Source organism: Pezoporus flaviventris, unplaced genomic scaffold (assembly GCF_033815535.1).
Source record: "Pezoporus flaviventris isolate CSIRO_AGI_PZ_B2104156 unplaced genomic scaffold, CSIRO_AGI_Pfla_v1 ptg000029l, whole genome shotgun sequence".
NCBI lineage: Eukaryota > Metazoa > Chordata > Aves > Psittaciformes > Psittacidae > Pezoporus > Pezoporus flaviventris.
Genome location: NW_026892577.1, coordinates 10,122,670 through 10,145,843, shown reverse-complemented (window position 1 = coordinate 10,145,843; position 23,174 = coordinate 10,122,670). Strand labels below are relative to the sequence as shown.

Below are 23,174 nucleotides of genomic sequence, written 5' to 3'. Positions count from 1 at the left end.
TGTATCTTGTGTTATAGAAGTAGAAGCATTTGGTCCATCCCAGATGTCAGAGAAGATTCTTCTCAGGCTGCTAAAACATCCCAACGTCATCCAGGAGCTGAAATATGATGAGAAGAACAAGAAAGCCCCAGAACACTACCTCTACCAGCGAAACAAGCCCGTTGACTACTTTATTCTCATTTTACAGGTCAGACATATGGTTATGTAGTTATGTGCAAAATCCTTAAGCTCCTGACATACCCCTCTCTATACCTCTTCCACTTGTCTTCTTTCAAACATGGGAATAGAACTATGGCTCCTGGGAAGTGCTCCTGCCTCCTTTATGACCTTGCTAACCTTTAACTTCTCACTCAGCTGCTTTCATCTTCAGTTAAACCAGTTGTGATGGGTAGACAGCACTTCCCACTTAGTCATCTGTTGAAAATTACCTTAGGTAACTCTAGGGAAGGCAATGCAAGGGAATCCCTTCATCCAGCTGGCATTGCTTGGAAAATAAGGATGGAAATACATGCCACATTATAGGAGTTTGGCCAGGATGCTTTTTGGCATGAGGAGTTTGACAGCTTTGTCAGGAAATGACATTTTTCTGTACAATTTTGAAGACTGTACCTTTTGGTGCTTTGAGAAGCTCAGGGTTTGGTGAGGGCACTGCACCCTCTACTGAACTGATGCCACTTCCTGCCACAGCCCCTGTGGTTCCTGGGCACTCTGCCGTCCCATTACTTGCCCTACCCTGACACGGCAGCATTTGAGGGGGTTTTAGATTGAAGTTGGATGTGGTGTGGAAGGACTGTTTTCTGCTTGTTCTGTACAGGATTGCATCCAGTGCTGTTATCTCTCGGGTTTTATTTCTTCACAGGAACACTTGATCAGTTAGGTAAAGCTTTACACAAAGGCAGCTTCCATCTGGCACTGTCTGAGCAGGAGCAAGAAACAGTCCTTTAAGAGTGATTTTGCTAGAAAGGTGCTTATGTTTCTATCCTGCATAACTGAAATTGGTTTTGGTTATAAAAACACAAGCATCATAGCTTGTTGTAACACAGGCCTTGAAATCTTCCTTAATGTGGCCTTAAAAAAAAGAAAAGGAGGGGGATTTAAACATTATCAGTGATAAGGAATTAAGAAAGCACTGGAATATGGAATTTTGGATTCAATGTAGTTCTCTTCTAAAAAAGGTTCATTTTATTTTGTCAAGGGATTGGGGAGCCTCTGGTAGCTCTTTAGCTGTTCTTTCTTATGAGCTGAATTGTTGCCATCTGAAATATTCCAGAGGCAAGATAATGCTCCTGAATGAGGTAATGCTGCAAAGATGCAAAAGGAGGACATGGGCAATACAGAAGAACAATGAGTTCTTTCTGAGCTTTTCCTGGAATCAATAAATATTTAGCCAACACAATGTGCAAGCTCTATAATGCATTTGGAAAACTGAGTCTTGCATACTATAAAAATGGTAACAAGGTTGGTTCTGCAGGGATCAAGAGGGAATAAATCTTCTGGTTTTGTTACTTAAGTGGACTTAACTCTCTTTTGTCAAGAGACCAAGAATACCTTCAAAGTAAATACATGCCAGAACACAATTAAAGGTATATTCTCTGTGTTAAATGTATCAGTTTAATCTCTGTAAAGTTACTATTTTAGGTGGAATGTTACCTGTTTGTAACAGCTTTTATCTAATGGGAAGTTCTTCTGTAACAGTTTGGGATTTGGGTTTGGCATGGTGTTTTTTCAAAATTCCTGTTGGGACATTAAACAGTGGAAAACCAGAAACTGCATGTGCATGCATTTAAACAGGGCAGAACGCATCTCATAGCATGCATGGGGACCTCTTAGCGGCTTTGCAGCCTCTGTGCCTATACCAAGCATGGCTGGTCTTCATATGGACCCCCCTGGGAAGCTTGGAGGTGCTGAGTGTGCTGGTAGAGCACACTGGTCTTGGAACTGAAACTGAACTTGCTGTGGTAGTTTTTCTTTAGCTACTAACTCCAGACTGACTGTATGTGAAGATCAAAGCCTGGCTGTGTATGTATTTTAGAGACCTAGTCTTGGCTGGTGAATAACTACCAGGTTAGTAGTTATTTACCTACAGTTTACCAGAGCTCTCAACCTACTTAAAATAAGTAGGTTGAGAGCTCTGTTTATAACCAGTCTCTGCCTGGAGGATGAAATCTCACCTTTTGGAAGGCTTATAATGAACAAATAAGCTACTTATTTGTGTTGTGAAGTGAAATTGGTTTTAAAAGGGATTATATGAAGTTCTTGCTTGTGATAGCAGGAAAGTGGATTTGTGAGCACTCTTTTCCTGCTAGGTAAATTTTGTGTTTTTTCTCATGTGGGACAGTTAAACAAACTGACTTGATATCAGGGCTGATGCAGGTTGAGTTCATTTTCACATTTTCCTGTACTGTAAAGCTAAAAGCATAATTATTTATATTAAATGGTGTTAAATGAAATAAACAGACAGAAATAAAATCTACCTTTTGGATGCATTTTGACACGATTGTGTCCAGTTGATGTTCAGTCTACTTAGTCCACATGGGACAGGCAGTCTCTGCCCTTTCCAGCCTAGCAGAGGGAAAGCACTGCAGGTAATTATGTTGTTTGACTAAAACCCTAACTTTGTGTAGTTCAGCCTGAAAACTGCATGAGATTTTTTCTGTCTGCAGTGGTGTGTTGTAACTCTCAGTGCAGTACCAATAAGGATGGCCAATTATTTTTAGCTACTTGTATACCAAAGTAATTGGGATTTTTACAGCTGTGCTTGATGTGGTCATTCTGTTCTGGAGTCCTTTGCAGGACTTGATGTTCAACATTTGGTTAAGCCCACATAAGAACTGGGTGCACTTGCATGGTAGTGTAGTTTTGTACACCTTGGGAAGCACTGAAGGTCCTTCTAGGTAAGACTCTGCAGAAGAGCAGGATCTTAAGTGCCGGAATATGTAAAACTGATAGAAACCAAGAAACCCAAAGTAGCCCCAAGATTCCTCCTTCAGGAATAAGGGCTTTGGTTTTGTGGGAATCTCCTCCTTGTGTGTTGTCTTCCATCTCCCTTTCCTATGCTTGTGTTAGTGGGATTTTTTCTGTGAACATGTGAACATCTTGGTTTCTCCAGACCCTAGATGTCTGGGCTACTTACAAGCTTGTTGTGATACTGAGGGAATGCTTTTTCACTCTGCATTGAGGGAAAGCAGCCTGGCAACACTTGGAACAGGGCACCACCCTGAAGTGATCCCACTCCTCTGCAGGGACTTCTGCTGGCCACAGAACACCAAAGACTAGGATAGCTCAGGGCACAAGGGTCTGTCACTGTTCAGGCACCCTTATACGCTGCAGGGACCATGACGCTGTTTAGGAATGTCAGGCAAGACTAGCTTTCAGGGCTCAAGTTTGGTCTTGTGCCTTGAGACCTACAGTCCCTTTTAATTGCAGCTCTCTCTCCTTTTCCTTAACAGGGGAAAGTGGAAGTGGAGGCTGGGAAAGAGGGGATGAAGTTTGAAGCTGGTGCTTTTTCCTACTATGGGGTGATGGCCCTCACAGCATCGCCAGGTATGTCCTCTTACCTTCTGCTTCTGGAATGCTCTCCTTGCACAAGCCTTCTAGTCTTGTGAGTGCAGCAGGAGGAGTCTGCTCAGGATACCCACCTGTGTCCCTGGGCTGATGTTATCTGTACTTCCTTGCCTGCCTTGCACAGCATCCCTGGGAAGGGTCCTGGCCGGTGGCGACGCTGGCGCTGACTCCGAAACAGAGTGGTTTGCCAGCCCCCGGAGGATGCCAGTGTTGGCCTTAGTGAGTGATGTGGTACTGAAGGACACCTTTGTAGTTCTGCTCACTGTAGGGTACCAGGGAATTAGCGGGAACAAATAACCTGTGGCAGAGGGACATCTAGTGGTGCAAGTACAAACGCCCGGTTAGGCTGGCAATGGTTTGCTTTACAGTCTTACTTTTAAAGCCATCTTGAGGAAAAGGGGGGCAGCAGTGCAAGAAAAGCGATTGTTCCTGTCAGCTTGTGTGGAAATGTATCCGAGAAACCGGCAAGGGGGATAAGCTCGTGCCTGAGGATGAAGTGTGAGCTGGTTCCCACCGAGATGCAAGACAATTCCCAGCAAACAAGTGGTAGCTGCACAAGCCACCACTTCACAGGCACAGGTTGGGGGATTGTCTTATAATCCACCAAAAGCAGGCTACGGTGATGTATTTCAGCATTTGGTGATGTATTTTGGTGCCAGCAGTGTCACTTCTAAGATCTCAACCTCAACTGGGAATCCCTACAGCCCTTTTGGGGAGAGCTGGGGCACTGGTCCTGGCATTGGCCATCTGCTGACACAAAGCTGCTTGCCTAGCTTCAGGAAGAGACATTTTTCATGCTGAAATCTGGTCCTCCTGTCACAGCAGGGTATACGTTCCACTTGAGAGGCTGCTTGTATTAGCTGTATACTCATGAGCACTCCCTTTGCGTATGTGTACATATGTGTATGTACATTAGCAAATGGCACTGGAATGAAAATGATTTTTAGATTATGAGTCTAGCCTTATTAAGCATCAATTCTCTTGAACGCGTGAGTTCGCTTTTACAGACAAGACTAATTCTTCCTTCATTATGTCACTTTAATTTGATCAGTCGAGCTCATACCTTTTGAGGCTTGCAAATGAGAAAGCGTGCAGAGCACTGAATGGCAGCAGAACAGTGGTCACAAGGATTCATGACACCTGGGTACAACTGCACTGTACCCCCAGCTTTACGGCTCGGCTTTTGCAATAGCACATGGGCCAAGCACAGAGCTGGGTTAGACGCGGTCACTTCTCCACCAGACCTGTGCTTGGAAATCACTTGTGGCATCTGTTCTGCTAGCATTGTTCAGTTTGAATGTTTTCATGTGTGGGTTGTTGGGGTTTTTTTATGTGTTGCTTACCATCCCCACAGCCATGTCAGTTGCCCCAAGTCCTGTGAGGTCAAATGATCTCCTGTATGTACCCTGAAATTTGTCTTGGGTTTTGTCATGTCAAACTTGAGGATATGCAGTATTTTGAAGTATTCTTGGCCAACATTGGATTTGTTTGCCTTCAACTGCTTGACTTTTACTAGTACTAGGCCTCTTATTTTACTGGCTTTTCCTCCAGGTGTCAGAGAATTTGTTTTACAATGTCTTGTAGCATCCTGAAATTCCTGTTGCTCAGTGTAGACAGGAAAGCTCAGTGGAACTGTAAGTAATTTCTGAACAAGAGAAACTGCTCTTCTGTGTGTCCTGATTAGAGTTGATGTGCCTGCTTCCCCCACCTGAAATCTGAAGTCAGTAGAAGGAAAGTAAAGCCTTAAATAGCCCCCAAAACAAGCGCTTTCAACCCCATAAACAAAACAACACACATAAACCAAAAAATAACAAACACCCAAAACCCGTCAAAAGAAGCTTTTTTCTTTAACTGTAGCTGGGGAGGGATTTGCAGTAATGATGAGCACTACGATTCCCATCCTGTAAAAGAATTGCTTAGAGGATCACAGCCTCGCTTGACATTTTACTGAAAACTTGAGAAACTGCGAAGTGTCTTTTGGTTTTGTTTCTGGTTTTGTCTGACTCCTGTAAGGAGCACCATCCATGAAAGCTTCCTGGCTTGTTTTAACTCTTTGCCTTTCAGGCTGGAGTGGGCACCACTGCTTCTTTTGAATTGTTTCAAAACTGAGTGTACCTTGATGGACTCTTCTATGCTTGGATAATCATTCAAATTAGCAACTGAAAATTGTTCACTTCACTGTAATTCCTTAGGCTTGTTTTTTGATTTATTCCTAAAATTGTTTAATTGTTTTTCTTTTTGTTGGTTTTGCTTTTGTTTTAACCCTTTACTTTCTCACAGTTGATTTGCCCTTTTGGTTTTAGTTCCTCAGTGTGTGAACTGGCTCCTTCCCCTGTCGAGTGTGGATAGCTGCCGCCTTTCTGGTCGTGATCTCATCCTTTTTCTCTCCCTCTTCTAGTTCCCTTGTCCCTGTCTCGTACCTTTGTTGTCAGCAGAACAGAGTTGTTAGCAGCAGGTTCTCCAGGTAAATCCGCATGCTTCTATTTTCACCATTCTTGTGACTGCCCTGATGCCATAAAAAGTCAGCTGCAGTCTGTATTTTCTGACCCCTTTGCCTGTTAGGGAGAAGTCCAGCACAGAGTTATGCCTCACAGGTAGGTATCCTGGACTTTCATTTGTGGTAACTGGTAGCAATGTAACAGAGCCATCAAAATGGGAAGAACTAAAAACACGTTGAAGAAAATGTATTTGATAATGTGTGGTTTGTCTTGTTTCTCATATGTGCACTGGTGGAAAATTAGAAGGGAAGGTTTTTTTTGAAGAAGGTTTTCTCCCCCAAGCTGAGGCTTAAAGGTTTCTGAAGAAAATGCGTTTGGCAGAGGAGAATGTCTGCTGCTAAACTGCCATAAAAGGAAAACTTCTTTAATGAAAAAATCCGTATATCCTCATACGGATAAATTCTATGGTTTGTGTAGTCTGGCCATTTCAATTCCTCAAAAGCTTTGAGAGCTCTGTCAGTGAGGTTAATGCCATGGCCCGGCACAGTGATGGACGGATTTGCAATGGAATGTGCAAGAAGGTTGTGGGACCTCCTGTGGGGTTTTCTGGTTCCCATTTTACTAAAGACCTTTCCTTGCTGAATAACCAAGTTGGCTGACACAGAAATCCCTTTGGAGAGCAGAGACCAAGGAGGGAACAAAACTGGGCCAAAAAGAGCTCTGAGCGGTGACTGAGCGTTTGGAAATTGGGAAGGGTCACTGCATGCACAGAATAGTTGAGAGAAATGGAAACCTATCAAGAAAGCCTGTTGGAAAAGCACAATCCTAAAATAGTTTGGGCCACAGTGAACATATTTCTTCCTTTTGAAGTTTTCTTTTTCAGATGAAATGTTTTTCTCTAGACCTAAAAGCAAACAAGATAATGATACGCATATTTAAGTGAAACATCTCTTAAACATTAATGCATATCATGCGTTTCATAAACTTTCACCATCTGCTTCTTGTATGTTCCTCCTCTCCTTTTTTCCCTTTTGAAAGTGTATTTCACTGTCAGTCCTTAAATTAGTCTCATGCACATTCCAAACAAAGTACAGGTTGTTGCCCTGCAGGGTTTTTTTTCCTGCCCTGTTAAAGTTTCCTGCTGCTAAACTTCAAAGAAGGGGGAGAAGTTTAATCTTTCTTTAATTAAAGTACCTGATGGTCTTCTTTTAAGCTCAGAGGCTTTGATTATCTTTTTTAGCTTGGTTCTTTTGTTTTGCCAGATCTTCCTTTTTTTTCCCCTTTTCCTTGCTGCAATAAGTATACACTTTGCACATGCAAGTTGTTTTCAATATAAATGTCAAGCATATTTTCACAGCTCTTTTTCCAACTAAAAAAACTCGATGAAAAATCAATAATGAAATACAATGGGAAGAGTCTCCTTTGAAAGGAACTGATATGGTAAGCCTAGTCACTATGGCAACGTGGTATCAGTTTTGAAGAAACTTTCTACTGGGTTCTTCTAAAAAGGATCCTGTTGTTTAACTCCAAATTCATAACACAGTTGTACTGATGGTTTGTTGTGTCTTTTGTGGTCTTTATCCCCTGTGTAGGAAGGTGAGGTATGGGAAAATCTGAGTAGAAAAGACCTCTTTAGATCAGGACTGACCGGCTAGGAGGCTGGCAGGGTGCTGTTCTGGAAACATGGACCTTCCTGGTATTCCTCTATCATCTGCCCTTCCTGTTATCTTCCCTTCATCATTAACTTCCCTTCTCCCTTCCTGACTTTACATGGTCCAGAAGTGATGTCCTTTCCCTCAGATTTTTAGTAATCATCCTTTTTTGTTCTGTCCTTTTGTTTCACCTGTCCCATTTTTTTTGTTTTTGTTTTAATAAATGCTTTGTCACGTTGCTCTCTGTCCTCCTTTGTTTTTTCTTAGTAATGTACTATAAGAGCCAGGTGAAAAGAAAGAGCAGATATAGTCGCACTAGTATAAAGCTAAGCCAGATGGAAATCTTTATGCTGATCAGCAATGATGCTGTTCTTGTCATATAGAGATGAATTTCGTGTATGCAAGTAGGAAAGACAGGACAAATGCACTCAGCCTTCACAGTTCCTTGCTGTCCAGTGGGAATTGCAGCGTCAAGCTCTGTGTGAAGATAGAGTTTTGGCTCCTGGCAGCAGTTATTGCAGCCTGCTGTGGCTTTCAAGATGGCAAGTTGGTGTGGAGAAAAATCTTGCAGGGGAGTGCTTCCCCCTAAGCCTGTACTTGGTGTTGCCATAGGGACCTGCACTAATTCCATAGTGCAGAAATGGCAGAAAAATTGCCAAATTGTCAGAACCTGTATTTTTCTGTTCCCTTTCCTAAAATTAAAGATGTCAGAGGACTTGCAAGTGAGAAATAAAAAACAGGGCAATTTTGCTGTGCATCTAGAAACATCTAAAGTGTTTGGTTTAGGAAAGGCTGGATGCAGGGATGTAGAACAGGCTCTGCCATTTGTGCAAGGAAAGATTTTATTTATAGTGATTAAGTGGCAGAGGTAGGGTTGAATTTTAGGGAGGGTTTTGGTTTTTTTTTTTTGTTGTTTTGGTTTGTTTTTTTTTTAGAAATAAGTTTATATATCTTGAAGTCTTCAAAAAAAAAAAAAGAATTTGTAAAGCTTGCAAGGATACCATTGCCAATTTGTTTGAAGAGGCTTTGTATGTTAAGATTATATGAAAATGATCTTTCAGCTGCGAATGGGGGTCATGTGAAGGTTGAGTAGCATCATTTACATCACGTTTGGGCTGGATGAATGAAATTTGACTGAACTAGGATCCAAAAAATCACCAGTCCAAAAGGCAGGTCTTAGATCAGCATATACTGTGTGTGCACCCAGGGAGAAGCCCATTGGCAGGAGGACTTGGGGTCTCTCTTAGGCTGTATTTCTGCCCTCCTTTCTTCTGGGTCACTGTGTGAGTGAAAGTTAGAGATGCAGAATGTGGCTTCCTGAAAGCATGTTTACTTGAGCTGAACTGTGCCCAGTCACACTCGCAGGGGACGGCTGCGAGGGTTTCAAGTAAAACCTTACAGTGGTTAAAGGCCAGTAATAGAAAATGTTGTCTCCAGTTTACTCCTTTCCTGGACACAGATTTTTCTCTGTAGCCCAGACTAGTTTCCCTGTTTTGCTGGCTGGCATGTACCGCATGGAGCTTGTTCTCCTTCACAGAGTTTTTGCCCCTTTAAGCGCTGGGAGATACTTGAGGAAACATTGAATTAGCCATGTAGACTGCTCTCTGGTCCACTGATGACTCTATCAATTATGATCTGAAAATGTCTGCTCTAATTCAGGGAACAAGGCATATGTTGGTACCAGATGGAATAAAAGGGAGGAAGAGTTAGCTGGAGCTGACTGTGGATGAAAGGTTTGGTATGGAGTTATGATTTTAAATTAGTAAGAAAAAAATAAAGGAATCTGTTAAGCATGGTCTTACTATCAAGAACTTCTGTAAGGGAGCCTTGGGAAGTGACCTTTCTTTGGTGGTTACCACTCATCAGCTGAAGCACTGTCATCAGCTGAAGCACTGTCATCAGCTGAAGCACTGTCATCAGCTGTGCACAGGGCACGTTGCAGCATAAACCCAACTAGGTTTGTTTAAGGCATATTCACTGGTGTCAGCTATCAGTTCTGGCCTCAAATTGTACCTTTTCAGAGTAACTGGGTTGTTTAACTGCATGTCTAGTTATCAGTGGATTAATTACTTGCAGTTCTTTTGTGCTACATCATGATGTATTATGTCCCATTGAAACTGGTGGCTTTAAATATTTCTTACTTGATTTAAGAAATCTCTCACTCTTGCCTGTTTCTCAGCCGAAAATAAATCTCCACCTCGGCCCTGCGGCTTGAATCACTCAGACTCTTTAAACCGAAGTGATCGCATCGATGCAGTGACACCAACATTAGGGAGCAGCAACAACCAGCTGAATGCATCTTTCCTCCAAGTGTATGTTCCGGACTACTCAGTGAAAGCAATCTCAGACATTCAGTTTGTCAAGGTAGGAAAAAAGCTAGAAAGGCCCTGCTGGAAAGCCGGGCTTGGCTGGTAGGATGGAGAGCCTGGGGAAGGGAGGTCTCTTTTGATCGCCTTGTGAGTAAACAGGATTATGAAAGTAGCCGTCTGAAAATCACTTTAAGTTACTTTCTCCCAGTATCTGCTGTCCATTGATTCGTCTTCACCCTTCTCCTTTAGGCTCATAAGTAGATTGGTCACATAAATTTCTGGATTTCAGGTCCCTTGAGGAAAGACAATAGAAAATAACCTCTCTTTGCTTTTAGTCATGAACGACATATCTTTGTGGAGCCTTTGGAGCCATCAGAAATGGAGATCCTTCATTACCAGTGTCCTTTTCGAAGGGATGAGACATTTTCTGTTGGCTGCAGCCTTTTTTCACTTCTGATTTTGGTTTCAGTTTTGGGTTCTTGATCTTACTTTCCAACTTGTCATCCTTCTGCTTGGAGAAGTCTTGGATATTTCTCTTTATCTTAACTTCACATGTTAGGTTCATGTCTCATCCTACCAGTGAGTTGCTGCATGAATACATCTCTGTCTCCCAGCATGGTGCATCCCACGCTGAAATGTGTTTAAGTCCTGTGGGATAGGAAGTCTAGCTGAGCTGAGGAACAGCTAATGCTGGCAGCAATTCCAGGCCAGCTGAGAGTCCAGGGAAGCTGATGTCCCATGGCCAGAAGTTGACCTTGGTGCTTTTCTTAAATGCATGTTCACAGTTTCTTTATATGCAGCTCAAATGATTTGTGAACTCAACTTCTGTCAAAGTCAATATTAGGAATGTAGAGTAGAAATACTAGAATGTTAAATCAATTATTCTTGTAGCCAAATTTTAACAGTAGAGTACAGTCTCGCACTGAGAACTCAACAGATTCAGTTGTACTGGTTGATGGTTCAAGCCTTCAAGGCTTAGATCAGTAAGTATTTATCACTGGGTGAATGTTTCTCACTGCAGCTCTCAATGGCTAATCTGCTGTACAGAGCAGCTACTCATTTTATGCTGGTTTATGGGGAGTCCTTCCAACTCTCACTGTTTTCATACTGAGGCTAATGAATGCTAAACTGTCTCATGCCTCTGCACTCACCCACACTCCTCTTTTTGCATCACTCTGCTTTACACACAGGACAGAGTACTCAACATTAGTGTTTTCACTGTGCCACATGGGAATTTATTCAGTTAATACCTTGTAAACCAGAGTTGAGACCTGCTCGTGCATGTTTTGGATTTTGCTTTTGGAGTTGTGACCTGGTCCATCTGACTCTCTCCATTTCCAGTCTCTCTTTTGCATTGCTACTGAAACATACGGTTTTCTAAAAGCCTTGTTTCACCTTTTCCACCTTGTTCCTGCTGAGATGATCCACTGCTGTTGTAGCACACAGGGCTGCCAGTGCACGTGCATCCTGCTGCCTGTCCTGGCTGAGAAAGTTGACCTGGAGGAGTTTATGGGGCAGGTTGCTTGCGGCTGCAGGAGGAATTCTGTCCTCTACCACCATATGCAGATATATGGGGCTGTAGGCTTCCTTGCCTATGGGGCATCGTGGGCAGTAACACACTGTGCTCTAGGCCAGCTGTAATCGTGACTGTTCTGCTGAGTGCAACCAGCTCTTGCAGAGACTAATTTGGAGTCATATCCATGGAGATCCCAGTCTTTCCTAGAATTGAATGTCCTTCTGTGTCAGAATAAGGCTGTAGCTCCTGCTGCGTTTGCTGGCCTAAACAAGAGCAGTAATGCTTGTACTCTCTGGCTGGGACTCTTAGAGCCACACCAGGAGCTCACTGAAGCTGGGAGAAAGACTTCGCTGAACTCTGGTTCTGGCCCTAAAAATATGCATGATTAGAAGGAAATGGAGAGCTGATTTCAAAATCTCTGCATAGGAATAAATCCCTGCCTTTGAACAGCATGGTGGTTGCACAGCTCTGTGCTTCTGCCTTGTCTGAAAATGTCACCATGCTGTGGTGCTGAGTTGGGATGCTCTATGCTTGCAAAGCGCAGGGATGTTTTATAGAAACAGGTAAACAGGGGGTTTGAAGTGTGATCATCTGGAAAGGGAGGGCACTTTATTTTCTCAGTGGGTCCCACAGGAGACACAAAAGTGTGACTGGTTTTATTCCTTCTCTTCTTGGAGCAGATCTCAAGACAGCAGTACCAAAACGCCCTGATGGCATCCCGGATGGACAAAACACCTCAGTCCTCGGACAGTGAAAACACTAAAATCGAACTGACTCTTACGGAGCTGCATGATGGTTTGCCAGATGAGACAGCAAACCTGCTGAATGAACAGAACTGTGTGACTCACAACAAGCCCAACCACAGTATGCACAGTGAAGGAGCCATCTAGGAGCTGACTCCCTACAACCCACCCATCCCATCTCCTCAGCAGGACCAGCCCTTGCTCCTTCCTGCCTCCTCCCCGAGTGTGAACACCGTTAGTATGTGCTTGCAACACTGTGCTGCATCCAGTGTTCTGAGACCAAAGACTTTTGTGTCCATTCTGGGAGCAGAAGAGGAAGAAACAGAAAGAAAGGAGCAAAGAGCAAGAGAGAATAAAGCCCCAACTGTATTTTGGGAATGGTGAGCCACCCTTGAGAACGATGAAAATACTTCTTGCAAAATAGAATTGTGTTTATTTTTTATCTGTATTTTTGATCCTTGTTGGGTTTTTCCTCCTCAAACACATATGGAGAAGTTTCAAAGCTCCTCCAGTTATTTTTTCAAGAGAGATCTTGTTTTTAAAAAGTATTTTACAGAGTTTTAAATTGTTTCTGTCCCTCCTGAACCTCAAATGGGCTCTGTTGTGGCTTTGTGAATTGGCTCCAATGTCCTTAGGCCTCTTTTCACCCCTTTCTGGTCCTTTCTGTGGCCCTGTTGAAGTTAGCAACTGGTACTTGTATGTTATTTGTATCTTAAGAATGAGCGAGCTTTGGGGAGCCTCTGGTTTCAACCACCTGGAAGGCCAAGGGATGAGTACTATTACATTCTTCCAGTTACAATTCAAGGAAGGAGTGGCTACTTTGGTATTTAATGATGTCTCAAATTTCAGAAGGTTTCCTTGTAAAACAGGCAGAAGCGATGTTACACTTACAGTTTTGTAACCTCCATTATGTTATGTTGAAGGTGATGCTGAGGGAAAGGAGTCAATTAGCAAAACTACAATCTCATGGAATGAAAGCCAGGCATAATTTTCCATAATGAAGTAACTGGGCGATTTTTTTAATTGATGTTCCTGACAGTTGCATGGTGAAGTAATGTGTGCACCCCAAAATGAGAAGGTTTTAAGCACTCATGTGCTGTAGCAGTCTGCACCTTGGCCAGATGTGCAGATGTGCAGTCTTTGCTAAAGAACACAGGCCATCAATCCCCACCCCTCTTCAATCTCAAGTATTAACACAAAAGATGCTGCTACAGTTATGCCCAAAGTACATCCTCCAGGTGACAGTAAACCTCTACCAGTGCAAGGATGGGCTCTGCTGAGGAGTCGGGACCATCCTTTTCTCTCCAAGAACTGACAAAACTTTCTGGACGCGAGTGTATTGCACTTCAGGGATTCGGAGAGGTTCGTTTCCAGGCTGTTCCCAGCCACGTTCCTTCCTTTGAGTGGATTTTAGTATATGTCCTTCTCTCTTGCCCATTTTAACAGCCAGTTTAGGGATTCCTGTGGTAGCAGAGCAGAGAGCCTCCCATCCAGCTGCCACTAGCGCAGGGCACCCTGCGTTGGGCAGCAGAAACCGATTCCTCCACCCCAAAAACCTGAATGCAGAATGATTGCAAGCAGGAGGCACCCTGTGGCAGTTGTGCATCACACATTCCCCACTCCCACAGATGGAGTCTAAGTCCTCAAATGAAGAAAAGTCATCTCTCTCTGATTCTCTCCCTTTCATGCTCTCAAACAAAATGTGAACTTTACCCTTGGTATCTGGAGAGATTAAATAAATCAGGCATTGCAGTTTCTCTATTTGGAGAGCCTTCCATGGCCCCTGGCTATGTAGCATTTCCCTTCTTTTCTTTATATCCAGATAATCTCATCTGTCCCTCAAAGAAGCCCCCAGCCCCAAATGCAACTGCCAGAGCGCTCTGTGCCTGCCCCGTCTCTCCTGCTTGCGGGCTGGGGAAGTTTCCATGGTCTGTCTTTGTGAACAGTGGCTGGAAAGGTACAATATTGTGGTGCAGGATCTCCTTGCAGGAAAGGGGACTGTGTGGGTCAGAGCCAATTCGGTCTGTGCGTGTGTCTTCTTTCTTGTTTGGCTTCAGAAAGCAGCCCTAATTTTTGCTGTCCTCCCCAATGGGAAAGGTGCACATACTCGTTAGAGCCACCCATGAGGATGAAGTCCCCACAAAGAAGCATAGAAATTGCACAGGATCTAGTGTGTGCACCCAGTGAGGAGGAAACAAGGCCCTCAAACCTTACTGTCACATTTAGCTTATTAACATTTTTTGAGTCCCATCTAAAAGCATTTCCTTAGTCTCCATCCTCGCTTTGATACCCCCCAGCCCACCATCGCTGAGAGCACACAACTCAGCATTGGCAAGGGCTGACCTGAGCCCCCTGCTTGTTCCCAGAGAGCTGCCAGTATTGCACCTTTCCTGCAAAGCAAGCTGGTGGGATGTTCCAGCGTTTGTCCTTGGCGAGGGACCCACCTCACCAGGTGTTACCTAGCGTTGCTGAATGTAAAAGTTTGTCGGAGGCGTTTGACACGGTGGTGAGCTTGAGATGCAGTATCCGTTTTGTCAAACCTGCCGAGGGAGGGAAAGCTCAAGTCAAGGCAGCTCTCTGTGTGGCATGAGGTTGCTCGTTGGATCTGACTTCTGCTCCTTAGGGCAGGTTATGGATTTGTGTCAGTGTCTGTGTTCCTTTTTAAGAAAAAGAAAAAACAAACAAACAAAAGCAAACAAAGAAAGCGCCAATTTTTTTCCAACCAAAGCCATGTGATCCCAAAGCAAATACCTCCTGCTTCTGCCCATGCTGCACTGCTCAGAATTTGCAAGCAATTTTTTGCATGACTGTTTTTCATCGTTTGTACAGATCCAATAATGGAAAGTGAAATAATTTCCTTAAAAATAGTTGATTATAGATGTGTTTCATATGGAAAATATGTACCTGACCCAGAGGGGTTGGGAGCTGCTACTATTAATTAGCTTGAAGAACAAAGCATGGTCCTCTCCCTGGAGGGGAAAGAATCCAGTCTCCCTGTTCTCAGGGTATTTACAGTTTTACTGTTTAACAAATGCAAGGGGTTCCCAGCCCTCGTGGTGGGAATCATCACACGCAGAGGAGCCCAGCTCAGGATCACTTCTGAGCCTCCGGGTGGCGTTTGCTGGTGCCAGGAATTGGCTTTCCCAGCTGTAATGGAGATGCTGTGGCATCTGAGTCTGTGCCCTTGCAGGGGGTGTCCTGCCAGAGCAGGTTCTGCTTTCTCTGCCTGGCTGGCTGCCCACCTGCATGCAGCTGGGCTCAGATGCCATGCTGCAGTGCCATAAGGACGTGTGGCAGGGCTGCCTGACATTGCCACGGCACAGGGCACCAGCTGGTGGCTTTGGGAATTGTTGGGACTTGTCCTCAGACCTCGGCCAGGCTTTGACCCATAGAAAGGATACTGCATCTTCCTATGTCAACTGCTACTGCCGCCTTTGTTCCCCTCCTCTGTCTGCCTCTGGGCGCAGGCAGAGGCAGACAGAGGCCTGCTGGCTGGGGAGGCTGGGAGGGCATCTAGCCATGGTTTCTACTGTCAATACAATTTTGCACAAGAGTTCTTTGAAGTGAGGTTTTCAACACTAATATCTTAAATGCACAACTGTGAATTATAACTTTTTCACTCCTGTTGGTTGAAATTCCTTTAAATGAAATGAACCTGAATCTGTTGTAACTATGATTATTATTTTTTTTAATTCTGTCTATTGCCAAATCTTTGTAAAGAGTGAAGGAATGTTCTTGCTTTCCAGTGAGAATCTTTCTCCAAATGAGACTGACTCTGGTGATGTGGAGATCATACGAAGCACACTTGCTCTGAGTGGAGAGGCGCTCTGGGTGGGCTTAGCAAACCAACCTTGGCCTCCCTGTAGAGCCCAAGCTCAGACCCTCCAGAGTTTACAAAGTGCTTGTTGTTCTGTTCTGAGCTTACCCACTCCCTGAGATCCCTGTGCAGGTGAAGGCTGCTGCCCCGGAAGAACTCTGGATGGGTGAGAGACAAGGGGTGCTGGCAGGGAGTAGGGGCCCCAAGGCCAGTGTGGCAGGATGAGGTGCTTCCCCCATCCAGTAGCACCAGCAGAGCAAGCCCCATGGGACAGGTCTTTCCACTGCTCTCCAATTCTGCTCCAAGCCTGTAGTCATGTTAGTTCCCCCTCATGCTCCTTTTGCCCCCACACACACTCCTGCTCTGGACTGAGCAGTGGTGGGATGATGCCGAGATCTGTGTGGGGCAGTTGGAGCTGGCTGCTCAAGGCTTGTAGTTCTTTGGCCCTGCTAGAACAGGGGTCAGCCACTCATTCACATTGTGCTCACTGGTCTGTTCCTCCTCTCTTCTCCTGGACCTGCTCCTCTTATCCTCACTGCAGTTTGGTTTGGTTTGGTTTTTTTGTTCTTTTCTTTAAGTGCCTTTTTGTGCGGTGGAGCTGGCAAGAGCAGGAGTTTCAGGATATGGCCCTTTGCACTCACCTCAGACCTGGAGAAAACTCAGGAGGAGCAGGGCAAGTTGCTCATGATGGCCCATAGACATCACCCATCACTGCTTCTCAGCCTTCAGCACCCAGCTCAGATGAGGATGAGATTTTGGCACTGGTGGTGTCAGGCTCTGGCTCAAATCAGCTCAAAGAATACCAAAGAGGTAGTTTTGTGTGAGGGGCTGCTTGGGCAGCAGTGGTGCTTCCTGTGATCTCTGCAGAGCTCAGCCAAAGGGGTGTGGATGGCAAAGAGCAGCGCTGTCTCCTCACAAGCATCCCATGTAAGTATCCTACATGATGGAGAATACAGCCACATTCTCCAGGACCCTTTGAACATGCATCCTCCTTGTGCTGAAATACACTATCTATAGAAATCATTCCCACGTGAAAGATGTACCATATTTTATATGATGTCTAATACACACGCCTGTGGTTTTAAAACTAGTATCTGTGTACCAGTTGTCAAGTTATCCAGTGTCTGGACTCCCAGCAGAAAACTGGGGCTGGGTGGGATGGGAAAGGATGCTTCAAAGAGTACCTGTTGTTGTGCAGCTAACTCACTGAAGGCTCCATCCCAAAGGTGTCTGACCAGCACTGAGGGGTCATACTGTGTTCATACTGTGTACTGCCATGTGTGAAGCTGGCACAAAGCAGAAAACCAGTGTGTGCTGAAAGGCTGGATGTGATACAGCCCTGGGCTCGTTGCCTGCCCCGCTGCCTGGCTCTGCACTGGGGCTTGAAGTAGATGCAAAGGATGGTCCTTGGCTGCTGAGGGTTGGTTTGGCCCAATAGTGAAATTACAAGCTTAACTAATGGGACTGAAAGCTGGGCATGTTTTCATGGCACGGAGGAGAGAGCAGCCTTCATCTAATTTGACCAGCAGAGAGAATAAGCTCTGTGCTGCAAGCTGGTCTGGGAAGCCACCCTTATCCCTGCTGTATTGCTTTACTTGGTCCCTCAGTTGCAGGTCTCTTGTCGGTGTGTTGTGTGTTTATCTCTGTGGTGATACCTCACTCCCATACATTGGTATCCATGGCTTCCCACAGAGCCTCCCGGGCAATCCTGCTCAGTGTCTTGCTTTGTCCTGCAGTCTGCCTTCAAGCTGGGTTGTGTTCCACCGCGGTTAGTTTCGTGGTCGTGTCCTTGAGGCCGTCTCCAGGCGAGGGGAGGCCTTTGCTGCAGGTCCAAGTGGTACGGTTGAGCTTTTTGGTTTGGTTGTGCGTATTTGCTGCTCCATTAGAAGCTGGGTGCTGAACCTGGGGAGGCCAGAGCATTCCTTGGGAGGAAGCCTGGAATGCTGGGTTATCCCAGCGCTCTTCCCTGAGCTGCAGGGATGGGGAAGTGGGTGCTGGAAAGCTGCTTCCAACCCATAGCACGGTACAGGTGGTGGATGGAGGTGGTTCACAGATCGGTAGCGTTGAATTCGAAGTGACGTCTTGTTGTTCTCATTACCCTGAGGACAGGCTCCTGAGCGGCTCTGTACCTCAGAAGTACGGTACTCAAAGCTGTGAGTCTTCTGTCTCCAGCTGAAAAGCATCTTTCTGCTCTCTCCTGAGGTTTCTCCTTCAGGCCCTGTTTTCCTCTGAGCAGGGCTGATCACTGGGGTCCTGCACAGGACACTGCCTGGGCTGCCCACACCCCTCCAGCACAGATTCCTGGCTAATGGAGTGCTTGATGTTTAGTTCTCCCCCCATCAGGAGAGGTTTGGCCGTTCTGGACAGAAGCTGCTGCCTGTCATGCATCCAGGCTTGAGGTTTGTCAGCTGTTGTGAGCCAAACCAGTGCCTGCAGGTGGCTCTGATGCTCCAGGCATGGATCTGATGTCTCTATTATCTTCTCCTTCTGGAAGCAGTGCAGCAGGTCAGTAGCAGGGTTTGCTGGGGAGGAAGAAATGGTCTGAGCATTTGGTGCTTGGCAAAGCAGCATAGTATCCCATTTCAGCTGTTTGGTAAACGCAGAGCTTTATAAAAGGAGGTGTTCTTTTAATCCTCTGGGCATCACTGTTGTACCAAATCCGTCAAAATTAAAGTTAGAAACTTGTAGGTGTAAGATAAGTAGCCTGGATCATAGGCTTTAGTTGGAAGTGCCAATAGTGAACGCATGCCTTCTGGATTCACCCAAAGAGCAGTGCGGAGGGTGGAGGGGTCTCTCGGTGAGCTCCTCTGTTCGCAGAAGTGACAAGAGTGGCCAAGCCTAGATCAGCTCTAGCGTCTCCCTGCCTCAAAGTCTCAGGTCCCAGCAGGCTGGGCTGGGCTGGTTTGGCCGGTGGGTTTTTACCCAGGGTACGTGCTCTGTCCTTCTGCATCGTGGTGGCTTGGATTGGGCAGTGTGGCTGCTGCTGTGGCACCGGCCATGGCCGTTCCTCTGCTCTTCTTGCTATGGTTCAGTTGCAAGTGTTCAGGAAGGTGAGAGAAGGAGGTGCAGCAGTCAGGAACAGGCGGTGCTGTGGCCATCCTGTCTTCATTCCTCACGCTAAGGGTGGAAGATGCTGCACAAGGGACTCAGAGAGTGCAATTGGTCCCATTCAGTCTGTGCTCTCCTGAGCTCAAGGGTGGTTTATGAGCAGTTCAGGGCCAGGCCCTGCTGAAGGAATCAGAGCCCTTGGCACGTGCTTTGTGCAGCTGCAGAGCCAGCCTCAACACCTGGATCACAGGGCAGGCACCTGGATGCCAAACACTGAATCAGAGAACCCAAGTACTTGAGAAGTGTTCCCAAAAGCCATGAGCAGCTGGAGACCTCGCACCAAACCGTGGTCCTGCGGCTGGGTCCTTCCTGGTGGCTGCCGTGGTCCCCGCGCTCTCCCTCCATACCAGTGGCTCTTCCCTGTGTCCTGTTCACCATCGTATGTGGTCTTTGCGAGTTGTATCATATTGTACATGACTTGGGGTTGCCAGAGTTGTAGTGTTCTGACTACAGTGTTTCCATGTGTGTACATAAACCTGAATAAGCACAACTGAACTCCTGAATGAAGTGTATACGTTTCATATACTGATTGTCATACGATGAATTTTATAATTATTCCGATTTTGTTGTAGATTTCCAATCTTTCCTATTTATTTTGTACCAGATTTATTTGTATATTTTGTGATTTTGTTTAAAAGCATTTTGTTTATTTCTATTCTTTTTAGATAAATGATTTTTTTTTTCTGTTGAACATTCCAGTTTATGCATTTTTCCCTCCTCCATGCTCCTCCCCTCCTCGTTTCCAAGGGATGGATTTTGGCACGTGGGTGGTGGGGCTGATGTTGACGATCCCTGACCCAGATCTCTGCTATTGGCACATCATTGCTCTTTAATCTCTACTTCAGCTGCCAAGAGCCACGGAGAGGCTGGATACTGTTCCCCTTAGAGCCAGGTCTTGCTCTTTGCTTTGGTGGGTCTGGGCCTAAAAGTCCTCAAGCTGGGGAGGGCTGTGCCGGTGGTTTTGCTGAGCAGGAGCTGGGAAGCTGGTGGCAATGCAAGCAGCTGACTTTATGAAGTCCCCTCAAGGGTGAGGGTCTTTTTCTTCCACTAATAAAACCCCCTTATTTACAACCTGCTCTCCACAGATCATGTTTGTCCGTCCGGAAGCATAGATGCCGTCTGTCTGTCCCTCTGTAGCGTGTGTTCCTGCCAGGCCGTGTGTGACGAGGGTCTCCAGCGAGGGACGCGGCTGGTGATGAAGTTGCTGATGGAGAGAGTCTGTGCCCCTGCATCAGTGCCGCTGTCTTCTCCCCACTGCTGGGCCTTGGGCAGCAGAGCTGTGCAGAGCCTGCAGTGGCAGAGCTCTGTTTCTGAGCAGGAGGGTGAGCCTGTGCTCAGTCCCCTGCCCAGCATCACTTCAGTTCCATGCTGGCGGAGCAGCAGCCGGCCCTTTCCTGCAGGGCAGCCGCAGCCCAGCCATGCGCCCAGTTCGTGTTTCTGCCACCCTCAGCCCCTGTCCTCGCAGCCATTTCACCCAGTGCTCTCCCTGCACTGGGCTTTCTGCCTTGCTCAGCTCTTGAGCTGCTGAACCCTGGGCTAGCGAGAGTTGGGCAGTGTCTGCTCAAGCCTTGGGGTGGTTTTGCTGCACCCAGTGCCTCTGTCCTGTTCCTGTGCTGCAGGGTGGACCAGTCCCCCTGCACATCTCTCTCCCCAGCCTCTTGTCAGCAGCACGGAAGAGCAGCAGGTCCTGTGAGGACTGTGCCTGATGTGTGCCTGTCCCTGCAGTGGGTGGAGGATGTGATGCTGCAAGCAGGATGTAAGCAGAATTAATGTGCAGGCAGGCTTGGGGCTGGCTCCTATGGTGAGGAGCAGGGCAGGAAGAGCCCAAGCATCCTGGCAGGGAGGATGCAAGTGGCCGGTCCTGCAGGCTGGTGGGATGGGTCCAGGCTGTGCTGTGGCAGTGAGGTGGGAGCAGTGCCTGGAGCAAAGGCACCTGCATATGGGGCTCTGCATCCCTGAGGCTGTGCTGCGACCCCCCTGTGCGGCCAGGCCAGGCCCCCAGCACTAAAGGCCAGTTCTCAAGTACTGTGTGAGTCCTGCTCAGGGGTACCCACTTTTAGTACCCACAGGGTGTTAGGCACTGGTAGATCTTGCCCTCCGCTGCCCTGCTGCTGCATTGCTCTGCCTGCCAGGGCCTGTCTGCAGGAGGTGAGCACCCCAGGGTGAGCTGGGAGCTCTGCATCTATAAAACTGCCTTGTCAGTGTACACCACAGGGGCTTTAGGTGCTGAGGCTGCAGTAGGTGCTGCCCAGGGACTGGCACAGGGCTTTGCATCCTCCATACCGGGTTTGTGCTGGAGCTGCATGTGGGTGCTGTCTGCTGGGAGAGGAGCTGGTGCAAGCATGAGGAGCTGGGAGCATCTCTAGTTACTTTGACCTATTCAGAAGGACTGCCTGGCAGTGCCCCCAACACAAAATGTCTCCAGGGCCATGTCTAAGGGCAGTGTGACCCTCAGGCTCCTGTCCCTGGTAGAGTTTTCTCTGTGCAGCTGCTGTGAGGCCCCTCCATCCCTGTGGAGCGGTGAGGGTGAGCACGTGGTGGGGAGAAAGCAGAACCCAGGACAGGGAGAGCGCAGGGCTTGGGGTGAGGGCTGTCCCTGAGGCCTTGCTGCCACCAGGCTTATGCTGCAGGAGGGACCAGCAGCAGCGGGCATCAGCGTGCCCACCCCCCGGGGTGCTGGGCCGGGCTGCAGGGAGAGCAGCTCACACCGGCTATTTCAGGGGCTCTGCAGGGCTGGTTGGAGACACAAGGTACCGCCAGGGCACCGGCTCCTTGTGGGCAGCACTGGTGTGGGCTAGGAAATGGCCATGTCCCCTGTGCAAAAGGCTTCACCCTGGCTCTTGCTCAGTGGGTTCTTCCTGCAACACCGGTGCAGAGCAGCACAGGATGGGCAAAGTGGCACAAGGCCGGGCAGTGAGCAGTGCCTGTTGTCCACCAGGCTCCCTCTGCCCACTGCTTTCCCACCATCAAGTGAGGGTCAAATACTTTCCATTGCTCCAGCCTTGAAGAGTCTTCTCCCCATCATGGTCAGAAAATAGCCCTGGGCTGGGAGGGAGCTATTTGTGGTGACCGGTTAGGAAGGAGGAATGGAAGGAGGAATGCTCAGAGCTCCCAGACCTCCCTTCCTGCAGCCGCACGCCCTCCCCAGCTGCTGAGCTAAAGCTTAAAAAATCCAAGTGGCTATACTTGGAGAAATGAGGTTTAAACATAGCAAAGCCAAGCATGGCCTTTAGTGAAAGGGCTCGGGAGCAGCTCCTCAAACCCTTTTTGCAGCTAGCATCACTGTGGGTACACACTTGCTGTTTTCCAGACCCCAAAATCAAGGGGTCAGGGCCCAGTATTGGGTATGGGGCTCTCAGCAATCCCTGCTGTGTCGCTGTTGATGGCCAGCACCTGCAGCCATTCATCATTGCCTTTCTGTTTGGCCACAGGTCCTGACCATCCTGCTATGGTAGCTCTGACAGCGGGGTCTCAGCTGGTCTGGTTTGGTTCATATGAGGGGTTTGGTCACAGGCGAAGGCTGAGCGCAGCAGTGTTCTGGCCCCAGGGCTGTCCCTGTCCTGGTGGGTACAGGGTGGACAGAGCCTTTGGCTGGGTCAGTCAGTGCCATTGCTGCGGCTGCACTGGCCTTCCCAGGGGATTTTGCCCTGTTCAACTATGTTGCAGCCCCTGATGAGTGTGGGCCATGAGGGAACCAGCCCTGGAATGGGGCAATGCTGAAGGCAGTGGCAGGGTGGGAGGGGGTTGCCCTTGCCTACATGGAAAAGTCCCTCCTCACTCTAAATCCAGGCCAAAATGTTTCTGTCTCCTGGTGCCTTCCAGGTGAAGGTGATGGGGATAACAAAAGCCTCCTGACCCCCCCCCATTGCTTCCTGCCCACCTGGGGATCAGACAAGCCCTTAAAGCCAGGCCCATAGCCACTGCTCAGCAGTGCTTCACACAACCAGTTCCTGCAGATCCTTCCCTCTTCCTCAGCCACCCATCCCGCTGGGATCCCCACAGACCAGTCTTGGCTGTCCCTGTCACC

General features: G+C 47.2%; 1 protein-coding gene across 5 annotated transcripts in view; it reads left to right on the top strand.

Annotated features, from left to right (window-relative positions):
- Window positions 1-20,218, top strand: part of CNNM2 (cyclin and CBS domain divalent metal cation transport mediator 2) — a 124,350-nt gene extending 104,132 nt beyond the window's left edge. Inside the window, exons 4-8 of one of the 5 annotated variants that reach the window (XM_061458855.1) lie at window positions 18-187; window positions 3,450-3,543; window positions 5,963-6,028; window positions 9,834-10,018; window positions 12,160-20,218. In XM_061458855.1, the coding sequence (XP_061314839.1) occupies window positions 18-187; window positions 3,450-3,543; window positions 5,963-6,028; window positions 9,834-10,018; window positions 12,160-12,369 (725 nt within the window). In that variant the 3' untranslated portion in view covers window positions 12,370-20,218. Of the gene's footprint in view, window positions 1-17; window positions 188-3,449; window positions 3,544-5,962; window positions 6,029-6,126; window positions 7,931-9,833; window positions 10,019-12,159 lie in introns of those variants that run through there. The other 4 variants (XM_061458856.1, XM_061458857.1, XM_061458858.1 and 1 more) reach the window with 4 other exon arrangements.
- The last annotated feature ends 2,956 nt before the right edge of the window (window positions 20,219-23,174 follow it).